Source organism: Grus americana, chromosome 1, assembly GCF_028858705.1.
Source record: "Grus americana isolate bGruAme1 chromosome 1, bGruAme1.mat, whole genome shotgun sequence".
NCBI classification, from domain to species: domain Eukaryota; kingdom Metazoa; phylum Chordata; class Aves; order Gruiformes; family Gruidae; genus Grus; species Grus americana.
Genome location: NC_072852.1, coordinates 162,025,250 through 162,041,621, shown reverse-complemented (window position 1 = coordinate 162,041,621; position 16,372 = coordinate 162,025,250). Strand labels below are relative to the sequence as shown.

Sequence of the window (16,372 nt, the reverse complement as noted above, 5' to 3'; positions counted from 1 at the left end):
TAAATAAGGCATATATAATATGTTTTTCATTAGGAGTAAAACATTCACATTTTAATGTATAACTGTCTACATAAGGGGTATTAATAAAGTCCACATCCTGAACTCCTTAAAAAGATTATCACCTTGAAATTTGTAGCTTTGAGTAAAACTTTTAGCATGATAATGCCCAAAACCAACTTCTGCCTTAAGAGCTTGTGAACTGTACAATTCTTAAAATTAAGCAATGCAGAATTAGCAGAATTACCATTCAGTCTCACAGTTTGGTGGTACAATCTGCTGATATTTATAGCTCTTTATTACTTTTTTTGCATTTTTTTTCCTCTCTGACAACATCTAGGAACAGGCATAAATGAACAAAGTTTCAAGTTTACTTGGCCACATCTTTTAATTTTTTTTTTTATTTCTTACTACAAATACCTTCGAAACTTTAGTAGTTCTATTTCAGCGTCACTAAGTCTTAATATTTGATCAAATATGTTTTGCCTCTCACTACTTATCTCCTTGATTTATCTCTTCTTGAGGTTTTTTTCCTGATAGTTATCCTCTCGGTTGTGCCAGTCCTTCCAGATAACAGAAATGATACTTGGACATAGAAAGTCAATAGATTTTGTAAAAATAATATAATTTTTCTCACTTCTTTGTACATAAACTGGATCCTTAGATTAAAAGCTGGCTAGAACTCATCATTACACTTCTTCAATTAACAGATGTGTGAATGTTGTCTAGCAGGGTGTCAGAGCACCACATCTGTCCATGCCTCTACAGGCTCCTTTTCTAACGATTCGCAAAGACAATGCACTTCTTTACTTCAAATATCAATACTCAGATATTACAGTGCTTTTGAGATGTACTGGATTTTATCACACTTACTATTATTCTTTATAATTACTGTTAAGTAAACAAAAGCTAGTAGAAATTGTTTAGTTAGCTGTACTTGTCTCTGTTGTAAGTTCAGTGGAAGTAGATAAAGTATTTAGAGTAATTCAGCAGAGCTGCACACATATTATGAGGGAAGTTGGAGACAATATGATTCTTTGATAAGCAGTGATCTCTTGTGACCAGTGATAAAAGGGTGCCTATCTCTTGAATAACACAGGGTGCCTTTTTTTCTGCTCTGTGCTGTACCAATGAGGTACCAAAGAGGCTGTCAGCAGCAGGGTAAATGACACGTCCAGTTGAAAACCAGCATATAAAGTTTATATATATAGTAGAAACCTATGTTAAATAGAATAATTAGCCAAGCATAAAGGTGATACAAAATTTAGCAGATGTGCCACTTCTAGAAAATAGGGCAAGCATTTGAGTAGGTAAGTATACTAAGTCTGTCAGGGAAATGCTAAAAGTGAAATGAGGACAGTTAAACCTGTCTACGTGGAAGTACTCAGATGCTAAGTAAGAGTATTGCAAATATATAGCACGCAAACAACAAGCACTTTAAGTGCGTGTAGAGTGTATATATATGAGTATACAGTATGAAGAGTACTATGACTATATATTTGAACCTTTGTTCATATTTCCCATGCAAAAGGATTATTAATTTGTCACAGGCAATAAACAAGGCAGTATATCACAGAACCTCACAATGCAAAAGAATTTTACCTTTTACTACTGTTTCCCATCTCTTTGACAATAGCTTTAATTTTCTCTGCTGAGGTACTGTATGTTATTTTTTCCAACAAATTGAAGTCTTCTGCATAGAATTCGTTTTCATCTAAAGGACCCAGTACCTTAAGAAGAGAAAAAATGTTACTAAGTGTAGAATGTCCCAATAATGTTTCTTCTGTAAGCAAAAATATAGTAATATTTTAAATGAATGCACAATATTCAATATGCAACCCCCAGCCCTATATGCATCAATATTATTAACTATATAGTACTAAACTGTATAGTAACTATGTAGGATTACATTTTTACAGTTATGTAATTACAGTTAATTATCCATCTCAAAGGACAGCTGCAATGGAAATATCCATTACATTTTTCATTATACATACCTATGTAAAGGAGTACACTATTTAGAAATAACAAATCTAAGTTTAAGAAAAAGCTCTGTTAGGGACATTATTTTAAATTGAAATTCAAATTACTATCTGCCTACTACACTCTAGTTGTTTAATTCTGTGAAGACAACCTTAACTTCTCAAGCATTCTCAGATGAAGCAGAGTGGATAGAAAGGAAGGCAACGGCAAAGGATAAGAAATGCAGAATATCCAGAGACAAGAAATAGAGCTACTATTTTTTTTGTGTGTTTGAAGGAAAAGAAGGTGCCTTGAAGTCCCAGAAAATAGCTTTGAGGATGTTGTTTGGATTTCCTACTCATAGTCTACCAGGCTAAACTGACCCAAGTCAACTTGAAGAGCCTACAGGGTTCCCAGGACGTAGAATGCCATGATGTAAGTTTGGTGCTGAATACCTCTCTCTCAAAATTCAACTGCTTCCTAGAAATGAGAGGTTATCCAGTAAAATTTCACTTTTGAATTTTTCATTAATATTAATGATGCATGAGATAGAGAAAACCATAGCATGATTATGAAATACCATGCTACTTTTGTAGAAGTCATAATAATAATAACAAAAAAAGATTTGCTCATAAAAACAAAACTTCACTGCTGAAATAGCAAGGATAGAAGTTAAGGATATCCGATGTCTTTTTAAAAAAGTAATCTCTTAAAGTGAAAATACACTTCCAGATAGATGAGTATTATTATATTCATATATCATTATCAAACTTATCTAAGTATTTTTAGGAAATATATTTCCTCAAACCTTAAAATATTACATTATTTGAGCTTTTTTAGGCATGGAAAACAGTAATAACCATTTATAAAATAACACTGCATATTTAGTTGGGGAGGGGGAAGCGACACAAAAAGCCAACACAATTCTTTTGTGCTTCATCAACAAAAACCTTTTCTGTGGGCTTGTTAGTGGTATTTCAGTTGTATCTCAGGAGCCATTTAGGATGTACAAGAGTAACTAAGAACACAATTTAAAGAGAGTTTCCAGTAATGAGATGCCAACATAGTATCTCTATTTCTTTCTAATAGTGGAGCAATAAATAGAAAATGGAAAAGAGTTAACTCAAAGACTAGTAAATTGTATTTATAATATAAAGTATTGACTGTCATTAACAAGTACTAAATATTGAACCCTATATTGTCTTTTTTAGTCACAGTTCATCCATAGCCACACTGTAATTAAAGCTATTGGTTTCAGAATATACATACAATAACTTGAAACAACAAAACTACTATACTTTTATTTGAACATTAAGACTATAGAACAATTTAATGTTTATAAACAATTTGGGGTTTTAGGGCTTGAAATACTACCCTAGTCAATGTCATTTATTTTTTATTATATATGCAGTAGTTTATCCTGTCCCAACTGTTTAAAATATAGGTAACTTTAGTATCAAAATTTATTCTTAAATTTCATTAATAATACATCAAATATTAACCTATTCAGAGAATTTTGTCAGATTAACTCTTAAATAGATGTGAGAATGACCTAAGTGCATAGTAGCTTCAATGGAATGGAGCTAATATGGTGAGGAACTGTTTATCAGGGAGTGTAGTGACAGGACAAGGGGGTAATGGGTTTAAGCTGAAATACGATAGATTTAGATTAGATGTTAGAAGGAAATTCTGTACTGTGAGGGTGGTGAGGCACTGCAACAGGTTGCCCAGAGGGGCTGTGGATGCCCCATCCCTGGAAGTGTTTAAGACCAGGTTGGATGAGGCTTTGGGCAACATGGTCTAGTGGAGGGTGTCCCTGCCCATGGCAGGGGGGTTGGAACTAGTTGACCTTCGAGGTCCCTTCCAACCCAAACCATTCTATGATTCTATGATTCTACGATAATAAACAAATTAGGAGTAAAACAAAATAAAAAACAAGGCAAACATTCATAGAATTGTCTAACAACAAGCTGAATAAGTGGGAAATCAATATAGTGCATTTTCTTTAGCTTGAAACTGAAGTTCCAGGAAGTAAAAATTACCTACAAAAAGATTAAGAGATGACTTAATTTCTTACCCTGCCATTGCTCATAACTGCCATTTGCCCAGGAAGCAGCTTAAGAACCTCCTGGCAGAACATCTGGTGGGTTTTAATTATATCCAGTCCTAAAGTGTTGTATTTCTTCTCAAAAGCATCATCATCCATTCCCTAAAGCAAACGTAAAGTGTGAGACGGTAGAACTATTAAGCAAAAATAAATTTTTAACACCAGAAATCAAAATAAAGCAGCAACCTCAGCTTCAATGTAAGTTATATAACTATTTGTGTGGAGCCATGGTCTCCCAACTAGACAATGTGCAGCTTTTACCCCTGGGTAACTGTGAATAACCATGACAGGAAAGCTGAGCTTGAGGTTAAACACTTTTTCTAAGATCCAGCATAAAGTTGCATGAAAAATAACATATTCTGTTAATAACTGAACTGTATTCTCACCTTTAGGAAAAAGGTATTAAAAAATTCATATTAATCTAAAAACCTAACAGTAATTTTAACACTGTCATTTGATACAGCTTAAACAAGTTTTAGGGAAGCCAACATCATCTAGTAAAACACATAACAAATCAATGTTCAAAGTGGGGAAAAAATTCTGGAACTTTGCTGTGCTTAGAATGGCACTGTTAAAATTATCCTGCTATATTAAACTCTACTGATATATATTTCTTCATTAGAAACATACAGAATAAACAAATAGATTCATTCAGATTCAATTAATATAACAAAATAAATCAGTAACATGCATACACTGCTTAATTCGCTACCTCTGTGTCTTTCAAAATGTATTAGACAATGAAATAAGAGCATGACCCAAACCAGCTAGTTAATTTTCCAATACGGTGCCAGAGACTTCTCTTAGTCTTCCAAATCTCCTATTTAAAAATACTACAGTTTACAGCTCCTTCTGAAACAAAACCTGTAGTTTGCAGCTGTTATTTGGTAACTCAGCTCTACTCTATGTGCAGACTTTGAAATCAGTACCACTTGTATTTTAAACCAAGGAATTTTCATAAAGCACACCAGAAAATGTTGGCCAGAAGTATACAATGCTTGTTAACCTCAGCTGCTTCAGTCTGTCCCTATTACTGCTCACAACCACAACAGCAAGGTAGAAACAGTTACTTCTGAAGTCTTAACTCTTTACAAACACTAATTTTAATTAAGAGAGAGAGCTTTAAAAAATCCAAACAATTAAAAATGAAACTGTTTTTATCTCAATAATCCAGTATCCATACTCTGTATTTTTCAGTACTTTTCTTGTACTTTCTTCCTTTACTTTAGATAAATTCTCTATTCTTCATCACATAAAAGTTGTCAAAAATCAAAATGTTCTTGAGCAGAAACTGTATAAGGGTTATGAACTTCATAGCATTTGGCCAAACATTGTTACCCTCAACAACATCTCCTTACAATAAAACATATGTAAAATGAAAAAGAAAGTAGTCTAATTCAGTTTGCACTCACTGGGATGAGGAATTTAGCAATTTTAGTTCCAGCAGCAAGGGATTTGGCTGTCTCTTCCTTAGTGAGTTTACTTAGGAAACTTTTTAAGCTGCTGTTCTTTTGAGTTAGAAAAGTGGTCAAAATTCCTCTTGCAATGACTGTGTTATCTTCCTTTATTTTTGATGAAGGATTGTTCAAAATCCCAACTCGTGTATGACTGCTTGTTTTCTGCAAAGAAAAATACAGAATAATACACAATTTTACAGTTCCATCTGCTGTTACCTAAGGTATTCATATCTATTATAACTCTGTGAAATGCTCTGAAGTATTTAATTTTTTTGCAGCTACTTGCCTTTAGAAAACATACATCAATGCCTAATTCAGAACTTCAACTAGGAGTAAAAATGTGACTAGTAAGGATTTACCTACTCTGTAAAACATATTTTAAACTGAAGATTTTTTTAAATAGAAAAAATTAAATAGAAAAATACTGCATTCTGTAGAAGTGTATTTTTAACTGACGACATACACCAGTATTCATTTACATACTTCAGAACGGGTTTTGTAGATGTTTTTCTATTTTTCAAAAACTATCAAACTAAGCATAAAATAAATACAAGAAAATTTTATCCACTTGTCACTTAAATCTTAATCAGCAAGAAAATCTTTCACTTGCTAAAATCTGTGATACCACTGAAATTTCACTAGAGAGAGTGATGATTCTAGGGTAGGATCAAATAGTGTCACTAACTGAAGAAAAGGTAAATGGACTCTATTGCAGTAAAGAATACAAAAATAAGAGAGGAAATCACCGCTATTCAACATATTTAAACAGCAAACTTTAAATTGCAGCCCTTGAGAAAAGTTTTGTTAAAACACTTATTTGAAAAGCTTGAAAATGTGTACTTTAACTGTTCCTGAGAAACACACTCTCACTGGAAAGAAGACAAGTGACATACTAGGCTACATTAGGAGACACATGGCAAGCCAATCAAGGGAAGTTCCTCTACTCAGTATTTGTGAGGCTGCACTTGGACGGCTGTGCCTGGTTTTGGTCTCCCCAGCGCAATAAAGATGTTGAGATGCTGGACAGATTTCAGCAAAGGGCTACCGAGATGCTCAGAGGCCTATGAGGAGGAATTGAAGAAGCCGGGCTTGCTCACTCCAGCAAAGAGGAAGCTACGGAGAACCCTAATAGCAACCAACAACTGCTGAAGGGGGAGCAAAAACCAAGACAACTCTTCCTGGTAGTGGCAAACAGCGTAACCACGGGTAATGGCCACAGATTCTGGTTTGGCAGACATTAGGAAAAACTATGCTAGGAAAGCAGTGCAACACTGAGCAAATTCTCAAGGGAGGGGATGGAGTCACCTCCATGGAGGCTTTCAGGACTCCTTCAGGCAAAGCTACAGCTGACCTGATCTAATGGTGGCAATAGTTCTGCTCTGAGTGGGAGGCTGAACTAGATGACATACAGAAATTCAGCCAAGACATCTCTACTTTTTTCAAATGATGTTAAAATACATTAGTAGATTTCAAAATAATATATAACACATTAGCTAGAATATTTAAAAGTGAATTCCCTATAAGCAACTTCCCCTCCCAGACCCTTGCACACTTTTCTTCAAATGCCACTGGCAAGTCATGTGCAAGAGGTGTCTGTGCCAGTTTGCACCTGTCAGAAATTCTACAAGATCCTGGCCCAACTGACAAAAGAGACTGGAAAGGAGTAGAGAATTTCTATGCCAGTCAATGGACTTTTAAAAAATACTATGTTTTTGTCACCTTGGACTCTGGTGACCCACAAAAGCAGGACTCTGCTTCAGTCCCCACTCTCAGGCATTACAACAAAAACCAGATATGAAGCTTTAACAGCTGTAGGCACCCACAAGCAAGGTGTACAAGGAGAAATTGGACCAGAAGCACACTGGATACCACAAAAGGAAATGACAAGTGCTCATAGTGGGTGACTCTCTGTTAAGGGGCACCGAGGCGTCCATCTTCTGCCCTGACAGGTTGTCACCAGAGGTATGTTGCCTTCTGGGAGGAGGTTGCCCAGAGAGGTGACAGATGCACCATCCCTGGAAACATGAGGCCAGGTTGGATGGGGCTTTGGACAACCTGGTCTAGTGGAGGGTGTCCCTGCCCATGGCAGGGGGGTTGGAACTAGATGATCTTTGAGGTTCCTTTCAACCCAACCCAAATGATTCTATGATTCTAAGATCCGAGATGCTGCCGAGAGGGTGCCACAACTTGTCAAAAGCACAGACTACTGTCCATTGCTGCTCTTTCATGTGGCCACAAATGACACCACCAGCCAGAACTTGGGCAAAATCAAGGAAGACGACAAAGACCTGAAGGTGCAAGTGAAAAGTGAAAAGTGCCCAAGTTTTCTTTTCTTCCATTTTACCAGTTAGAGGAAAGGGGGCAGCCAGAAATAGACGTATAACGCAAATCAACTTCTCGCTTTGTGGCTGGTGATGTCATGAGGGTTTTGGCTTTTATGACAATGGGACATTCTTCAATGACTATAGCCTGTTAGGGAGGGATGGGATTCACCTGTCTAGATGAGGCAAGGGTAGCAGGTGGAGCAAGGGACCCCCTTGGCTTAGCTGTAAGCTTCTGAGTCTGCTCAAAACCAAAACAGAAGCGTACCAGAGATGGAAAAGGAACGAATACCTGTTGAGAACTACAAGGGCATTGCCAGGGCGTGCAGAGATGCAGTTAGAAAAGTAAAAGCTCAGCTCAAATTGAAATTGGGCAGAGATGTCAAAAACTACAAGAAAGGGTTCTTCAGGTATGTAAACAACAAGCAGAAAGAGAAGGAAAATACTGGCCCACTGTTAAACAGGAGAGGTGAATTAATCACCAACAATGCTGAGAAGGCAGAGGTTCTCAACACTTTCCTCATCTCTGTCTTTAGCAGCACTGTTGGGCCCCAGGCCTTGGGAACAAAAATCCAGCTCGATGCAAACACAGACCCACCATCAGCGAAGGAAGAATTGGTATGTGAACTATTACAGGAGGGTGGCTACAAAGAAGATGGAGACTCCCTTTTTACAAGGAGTCACATGGGAAAAATAAGGGCTAATGGGTACAAGTTACTCCTGGGGAGATTCCAATTGGACACAAGAGGACAATTTTTCACAATGAGACCGATCGGCCATTGGAATAATCTCCCCAGGGAAGTGGTGGATTCCCCAATAGTGGACACTTTAAAGATTCGGCTGGACAGGGTGCTGGGCCATCTTGTCTAGATTGTGCTTTTGCCAAGAAAGGTTGCACCAGATGATCCTTGAGGTCCTTTCCAACCTGGTATTCTATGAATCTATGATTTTAATAAGAACTTCTAGAAACTCACCAGGTGTTTCAAGGCATTAGAAAGCAGTCGTCTCCCAGCTGGTTTATCGAAGTCAGCAATAATCCAGATAGTAACAGCATATAATGCACCTTCATCTGAAAATTAAAGATAATCCTACTTTACATTCTGCAGAATCTTCTCACAAATAATGAATAATGAATTAATTCTGTTTGAGATTTTGAAGTTTACGTATATGTTTGCTGACTTCAACCGTAAGACTAATCTTTGCCACATCAGAAACCTTTGCCTTCTGAATTGAAATAAAATTCTTAGGAGGTACTTCATCATGTTAATATGACAGAGTCATTAAATAGCTAATCTACTGTTGTACCTCTGAAACAAGATGGCCCTAAATAATAATCTAGCTCCAAATAACAAGACCTGCTTTACCAGAGGTTTCTTATGAACATTTGAAGGAGGCTGGTCATACAGCCAGACACGAAAAGAATTAAGTAGTTACAAGAATGAGTTAGGCCATTCACTCTCCCTGGCAGCAGAGTTCTTCAACTAAAGGCAGGACAAAACTTACCATTTATGGACATAAACAGGAATATACTAAATACACTGCAAAGAAAGTAAAGTATCAAATAGGTATATACACAGAAATTTTCCCTTTTGCTTGGTCTATAGCCTCCTGTTCTTTATTCTTTATAGAAGGGCAATGGCACATGAAAAATTCTGCAAAATTATCTGCGGAAGAATATCAGTCCACTCAGGTTTACCATATATCCCCTAAAAGCTAATATGTATAGATGGGAATTTTACAAGGTTCTGGTGAGATTCTAGGAAGAGCTTATTATTAACAGTTGTTGCAGTCTAGAGAAACACAGTGGGGACAGATATTTGAAATGTAGATTCTAGCTTAAAGGTTATGGATTTTACACAAGAGATCTCAATCTTAGAAATGAGCCTACAGATCGAAAACCAGTCATCATTTGGCAACTAGCTGGGATGTCCCTGTGGTTGTAGACAGAGAATCAAATAGAATCAAATAATTTTTTTCTAAAGAAATGTAAGTATATGGCATTTCTTTCTGATAATGGAATAAGTAAAAACTATGTTAACACCACATGATAATTACTGAAAGAACAGCACTTTGTTAAGAGGATTATTCTGTCCCTTGATGGACTGATGTAAAGGAGCAATTAACAATCTACTCCTAGAAGTTAACAAGGTACAGACTATTGCAAAATTCCATGCACTATTATGCCCCCCACTGCTGTAATTATAATTTCTTCTAACTTCAGGGAAAAGTACTTGCACATGCAATAAGAATATTTTACATCAAAAAATACTTTAAACGTACAAAAGTGTGAGTTTTAGCAAAATAAAATGTATAAATGAGTGATAATCCATCAGAATATATGTATTTTTTCTCTTCTATGGAAAGACAAAGCTTCAGCTATCAAAATTAAACAATCTAATTAGAGGAAAAATAAAGAGATACTGAATGCTAATAAATAAGAAATAAAATAAATTATTCCTTAAATTGTAGAAATGCCTACTTTTGATATAGATATGACAAAGACTATATATTCTTTGCTTGATAATTCTGCAACTGAGTCACTTGAAAACTGAATACACTCGCTTTAATATCCTCAAGTAAAACCATATTAGTATGAAAACTGAATCTGTTTTTGAAGCTGCAAAAGTCTTGCAAAGCTTTTTAACTTCATGTCTGTGAACCAAAAAACAACTAGCCATGACATCCATCCCATTTCAAAACTCTAAAATCACTATTGTTATTATAATTTATGTTCATAATATTACGATATGATCTGGCTCCCGAAAGAAGATACTGGGATATTGGGAAATGTGTTTATTTATATGGGATCCTAAGGATACTTACTTAATTGGGATATTTTACTGGCAAATTTCAACAATTTTTAATACCTATATATATTTATATATATAACCTATATAGAAAATTCATATACCCTTTTTTGTTAAATACATCATGTTGTCTGAAATTACAGCACTTTTATCTTGTGAGTCCAAAAATGAGAAAGTAGAGAAGTCTTCCACATCAAATGGAACTGCAAAATGTAAAACACAACATGTTAGACTTAAAAAAAGGAAAATCATAGCAACAGCAAATCCGAGAAAAGTAGTTACCAGACGTGGATCTGAAATGTATGTATCTTCTTTCTGCTCCAAGAATAGTGGGATTTATACGGGAAACTACATTGTGCTGATCCATAAGAAAATCTATTGCATTTATATGATCATTTAACAAACCCTGTAGTAAGAGAAAAGAAACTATGAAAGTACAGATTTAATTTAAGACAAACAAAGACCAAGTAATTGTACAATCTTTCAACTAAGCTTAATGCTTCTATATACACCAAATTATGTACAATATCAAATAAAAAATGTATAAATATCACACAGATAGTATTTCAAAATACCAGATACATATTTTTCAATGAACAACTGCAGTACATTCTCGGTTTCCGGTTGAAAAATTCCATGATTACTGCATGCTTAGTTGAACCTTCAATCTTGTATAATCTAAATATTCTGTTTCAAAACCATGACCACGAATTAACGTAACAATGTAATTTCAGTTGCCATGTTATTAATTACAAGCCATCTCATTATAAAAAATTGAATATATAAACATGACTCAAACAACCCACTGCCAAATATTTCACCTTGCGTTCATTCAGAAATGCTAAACATACCATGAACACTGCCCTCTGGAAGAAGCCGGTGGCATCAATAATCCTCTGAAGAATAACTGTCTCTAACTCTGCAGCATCCATCTCTTCTCTGTTAAAGGGCACGCCATTAAACAGAGCTTGAGGCAATGGACCCAGGCCAGTCTTTTTATAAAAGGTTGCTCCTGCCTGATCATATCAGAAATATCACAGGATTAAATAGACTGTGGCTGACTGTAGCAAAAAAATGAAACTAATATCAAGAGACAATGAACTCTAATCTCCAAGCACTATTCACTGTCACACCTTCTCATGAGTAGCAGGGACAAAACAAGAAATGTTTGGAAACCAAACAGGACAAATGGGACTCATTTCTCAAATGGAATGACAAAAGAAATGATAGATCTATATATGGTGCTTTAAACTTCTGCTTTATCATCTTGCTGAGAAACAATTTATTTTGCTTAATATTCTTAGCAAAAATGTTAAGAAAATAACATTGAAGAACGACCTTGAGACAGTTGTAGTTTGAGGTGGATCGACCTAGACCTTTTCCCCAAAGACAGCACCCCCAAAACCCTCACAAGGCTTTTATGTTCAAAAACCAAGCCTTATTTGATAAGACAGCAGAACAGGCTAATTTTTCCCAAACAGAGAAAATTCAGCGAGACAAATAGAAATAAAAAAATACTGTAAGTAGTTCCCCCTTCCTATTCCGTCACCTTTCATGTTTTCTTTCAGTGTCACTTTCTGGATGGCTACAAACTCTATGGCAGTATCTATGTGTCCATCTTTCTGTCACCCCACTGTCTCCTCCCTGATCTTCATCACAGTCTCACAGTCCCTGCTCATACAGGGCGCTTCCTCTTGGTGGGTCTCTCTCTGGTTTTCTTCCTTTAATATTCTCTGTGGGAAGCTTTCCTTCCCTAAGTGTATCCAGCTGTTTCCAGGGCAGATTCAAATAGCCCTTCTCTATAAAGCCTCTGTGCGACTCAGTGAGGAACAAGCAACATAAGGCAAACAGCACCTTTTTTTCTGGCTGCCCAGATGAACCTTTTTAAAGGAACATAATATGCGTTGTGTAACAAATTTTAAAAGGAAATAAATAAAATAGATGGTGTGTGTCAGAAACACAAGACTGTATGGATGGCATGGCTGAAGACACATGAAGGAAACTATATATTTTTTAATATATATTTTAGCAGAAAATCGTCTACATAATCATAGAATGGTTTGGGTTGGAAGGGACCTTAAAGATCATCTAGCTCCAACACCCCTGCCATGGGCAGGGACACCCTCCACTAGACCACGTTGCCCAAAGCCCCATCCAACCTGGCCTTGAACACTTCCAGGGATGGGGCATCCACAGCTTCTCTGGGCAACCTGTTCCAGTGCCTCGCCACCCTCACAGTAAAGAATTTATTTCTAACATCTAATCTAAATCGACCCTCCTTCAGCTTAAACCCATTCCCCCTTGTCCTGTCACTACACTCCCTGATAAACAGTCCCTCTCCAGCTTTCCTGTAGGCCCCTTCAGGTACTGGAAGGCTGCTATAAGGTCTCCCCGGAGCCTTCTCTTCTCCAGGCTGAACAACCCCAACTCTCTCAGCCTGTCCTCACAGGAGAGGTGCTCCAGCCCTCTGATCAGCTTCATGGCCCTCCTCTGGACTCGCTCCAACAGCTCCATGTCTCTCCTGTACTGGGGCCCCCAGCCTTCAAATCAAAATCCATAGCTGTCTTTCCCAAAGGAAATTATAACCAGAAAGCACAATTAAAGGAAACAATGATTCGCCTAGAAGACAGGGTTCAGCTCCTCACCCAGAAGACACAGGTAAACAATTTCTGTAGTGTGAGAGAGACCCCCAAACATACTCGCTAGAAAAACACTTGTGCTCCTGAAAGCAGCAGGCAATAGTAAATTTTAATAGTGAGAGCAGTAAGGCAGAAACCCTTTCAACATTTCTGCTAATGCCTGAATGGTGGCTGAAGAAAAATTTAACTCAAAGATACTGCATTTACATGCTTTAACATTTAGCAATCTTTTGGCTTAGCAAATGTGTCCTGCAATATTTCTTACCACTTTGCTGTCAACATACCTTCCTCCCTTCATCGTATTCAGAATGAACACCTAGTATACTCTGAACATCAGCATGGGGGTATTCGCTCCTAAGAACATCTTTCACATGATTTACTGTTAGAACATTTCCATCTTTCACTTCATGGTACATCTGTAAAAATTGTAACAGAAAAGTAATATGTAATAAATTTTCAATCATAATTTAATAAAAGTAATAAAAGTAAATAAACAATAAATATATTTTTATAGTGCCACTGTAATTTTTACATCAGTATACTGTTATATTGCTTTTATTGCTATATTGCAGTTTTTATAGAGCTTTAGTAATTATCACCATCACACGTGCAGTTTTTCATCAGAGCACTGTTCTGATTAATCTATTTTTATACCTTTAGTCTAAATCTGAAGTGGCAAAGTAAATACACTTATGTGAGCTGAATGTGAAACGTTATTTCTCTCCACTGACTAGAGAAGGAATCTAAATTCTTACTATAAACTACCTAACCATGGGTAGTTACCTGAATCTATATGGGATGAATTCAAGCCTGAATCACTCAGTGATAGTTTTTCCTACAGTGACAATTTTTCCTTACCAGTGCTATTTTATTTCATAGCATAAGATTTTATTACTTTCATCAAACATACAAAAGAAATTTGAATTGAAAATTATTCAATTATTTTCTTTTCAAATGAGGAACAGCACATTTCTCTCTATAGCACTGAGTATCTCAAACCTGTATTTTACTGATTCTATTTTTGTTATCTTTTAATTATATTTATCATCCTCTCCTTTTTATATTATGAAATGAAGTAAATAGAGGAACACAACATTTTAAAAAGCACACTGTAAATTGATATTTTGTGATCTGGTTGTGGATAATAGTCACACATGCGTTTCAGCTCATAACACTTCTGGATTTCTATTTCTCTTCCAAGGTACTCCTAGTAACTTCAATTCCTTTCATCTTAAGCTCTCTGAGTTTGTACATGACATTAGTTTCTAGGCACTGAACAGAATAATAGAGAACAAAAGTAAGAAAAAATGTTATGTATTAATACCATATTCTTGGATATAATTTTGCCTGCAGAGTCTTCGCATAGACTGCTCACTTTATTTCCTTCCATTTGTCTCTTGTCTCTGAAATTCCTGTCTTTACACGAACCTGCATTCTTTCACACAGAAAACCTGTCTCATCCATTAAGCTGCAAGCTTGGAATATTCCTGTTTTCTGCATCCACGAACAGCTCAAATGTGACCAAAAAAGGACTTAACTTACTTTGTTTCGCTTTCTACACTAGAGAACAACCAAGAGTTTTTCAAAGCTTGTAGGATTGCCAAAGTGATATTAAAATGCCTGTACTCCAAGAGATACAGAACACAAAAGCAGGCGCATCACATTAATGCAAATAATACAGAATCATTTTTCACAAGAAAATACTGAAAGCTGTAAAGTATGCATCTACCTTTTTACATTCTTGAAGAAAGCATGTAGATAGGTAAAATGACAAGAACAAGTTGGTTTCTGGAGGAGGAAAATATTTCTGCAAATCATTCTATAGCATTTTAATGCTATATGAGTTTTTAAGGATTTGTTTCCATGTAAAGTAAATGCAAATGAATCACGTTGTCACAAGGTAGCAAAATCTAACTATATAGAAAAGTAGTAAGTTAAAAAAAAAAAAGAAAAAGAAAAAAGAAGTGATTTCTTGTGAAAGAACTAACATTAATTATCGAGGTAAAGGCTTGAGAGGTGTCAGATTCCTCAGCAATGTAATTAAAAGTTCTCCAAAGAGCTATTCCTGCATCCTCATTTCCATCAATTTCTTCTTTGGTACTTAAAATGAAAACAAATCCAATTCTATAAAAAAAAAAGAATAGATCATACATTTTAAAACAATACCAGTTTCACACACATTCTTATACCAATAGAGAAGAACAAGATGTTTGCACTTAAGTAATCTGTCCAGCATGTAGGCACAAAAAGCTGACAGTAATTAAGATTTCTGGGAGTCATTAGGATTTACTTACAGCCCCTTCTTTCCTTATCTGATCATAGGTAATGACAATGACATTGTTTACATTCCTGTCATAATCTCTTAACTTTGATTCTTTGTTTTAGTCTGAGCATAATCTTTTATTTTTCCTGAAATGGGTGTGTTTACTAGCTGCATGTAGACATGCTGGGGTCTTGATGCCCTGTCATCAATACATGCCATTCTTACTAGCCCTTCTCTTGCCTTATTTACCTTCTGGGGCTTCCCCACCCTCCCATTCCCATTCATTCTCCATTCACAGCAATTTTAACACATCGACTACAATTCCCTACATTTCCATTAAATAAAAAAACCCTTAGAAATACGAGGCTTGAGAGGAAAAAAAACCAAGAAATCTTATAGTGGAGGTGGTATTTTGATAGTGTTCTCATGAAAGAAACCTGGATTGATTGGGCCATACCACCTTTACAGCATGAAGTGTAACAGAGATTCGGTGTTCTACAGTAGCAGGAGAAATTCAAACCTAACAGCCACTTGCTTGGCTATACAAAACATTTTGATTAAATTGAGCATCATCATTTGCACATGTAACTCATGAAGATGTCACTGAAATGTTTGGCAAACACTCCAGAAAGCTCAAAAGTCCAAGATACTGATGTGAACATCCTGTTTCTCCAGAGAACAAAAGCTTTGAGCCATGAGACAATCTGGTCAAACAGACTGCAAATAATAACACAATGACTAAAGCACAAAGTCTTTCACAGACTGAAGACCCAGGAGAGTTAAAACTGAAGATATTTGAATTTATATTCCCTGCTGAGA

At 36.1% G+C, this 16,372-nt stretch overlaps 1 protein-coding gene across 3 annotated transcripts in view; it reads right to left on the bottom strand.

Annotated features, from left to right (window-relative positions):
• Positions 1-16,372, bottom strand: part of UGGT2 (UDP-glucose glycoprotein glucosyltransferase 2) — a 92,250-nt gene that overhangs the window by 33,064 nt on the left and 42,814 nt on the right. For all 3 annotated transcript variants that reach the window (XM_054845103.1, XM_054845113.1, XM_054845123.1), the window contains 9 exons: positions 15,279-15,414; positions 13,575-13,706; positions 11,503-11,667; positions 10,934-11,057; positions 10,756-10,854; positions 8,819-8,913; positions 5,479-5,685; positions 4,037-4,168; positions 1,600-1,727 (listed from right to left, as the gene is read on the bottom strand). In XM_054845103.1, the coding sequence (XP_054701078.1) occupies positions 1,600-1,727; positions 4,037-4,168; positions 5,479-5,685; positions 8,819-8,913; positions 10,756-10,854; positions 10,934-11,057; positions 11,503-11,667; positions 13,575-13,706; positions 15,279-15,414 (1,218 nt within the window). The remainder of the gene's footprint in view (positions 1-1,599; positions 1,728-4,036; positions 4,169-5,478; positions 5,686-8,818; positions 8,914-10,755; positions 10,855-10,933; positions 11,058-11,502; positions 11,668-13,574; positions 13,707-15,278; positions 15,415-16,372) is intronic.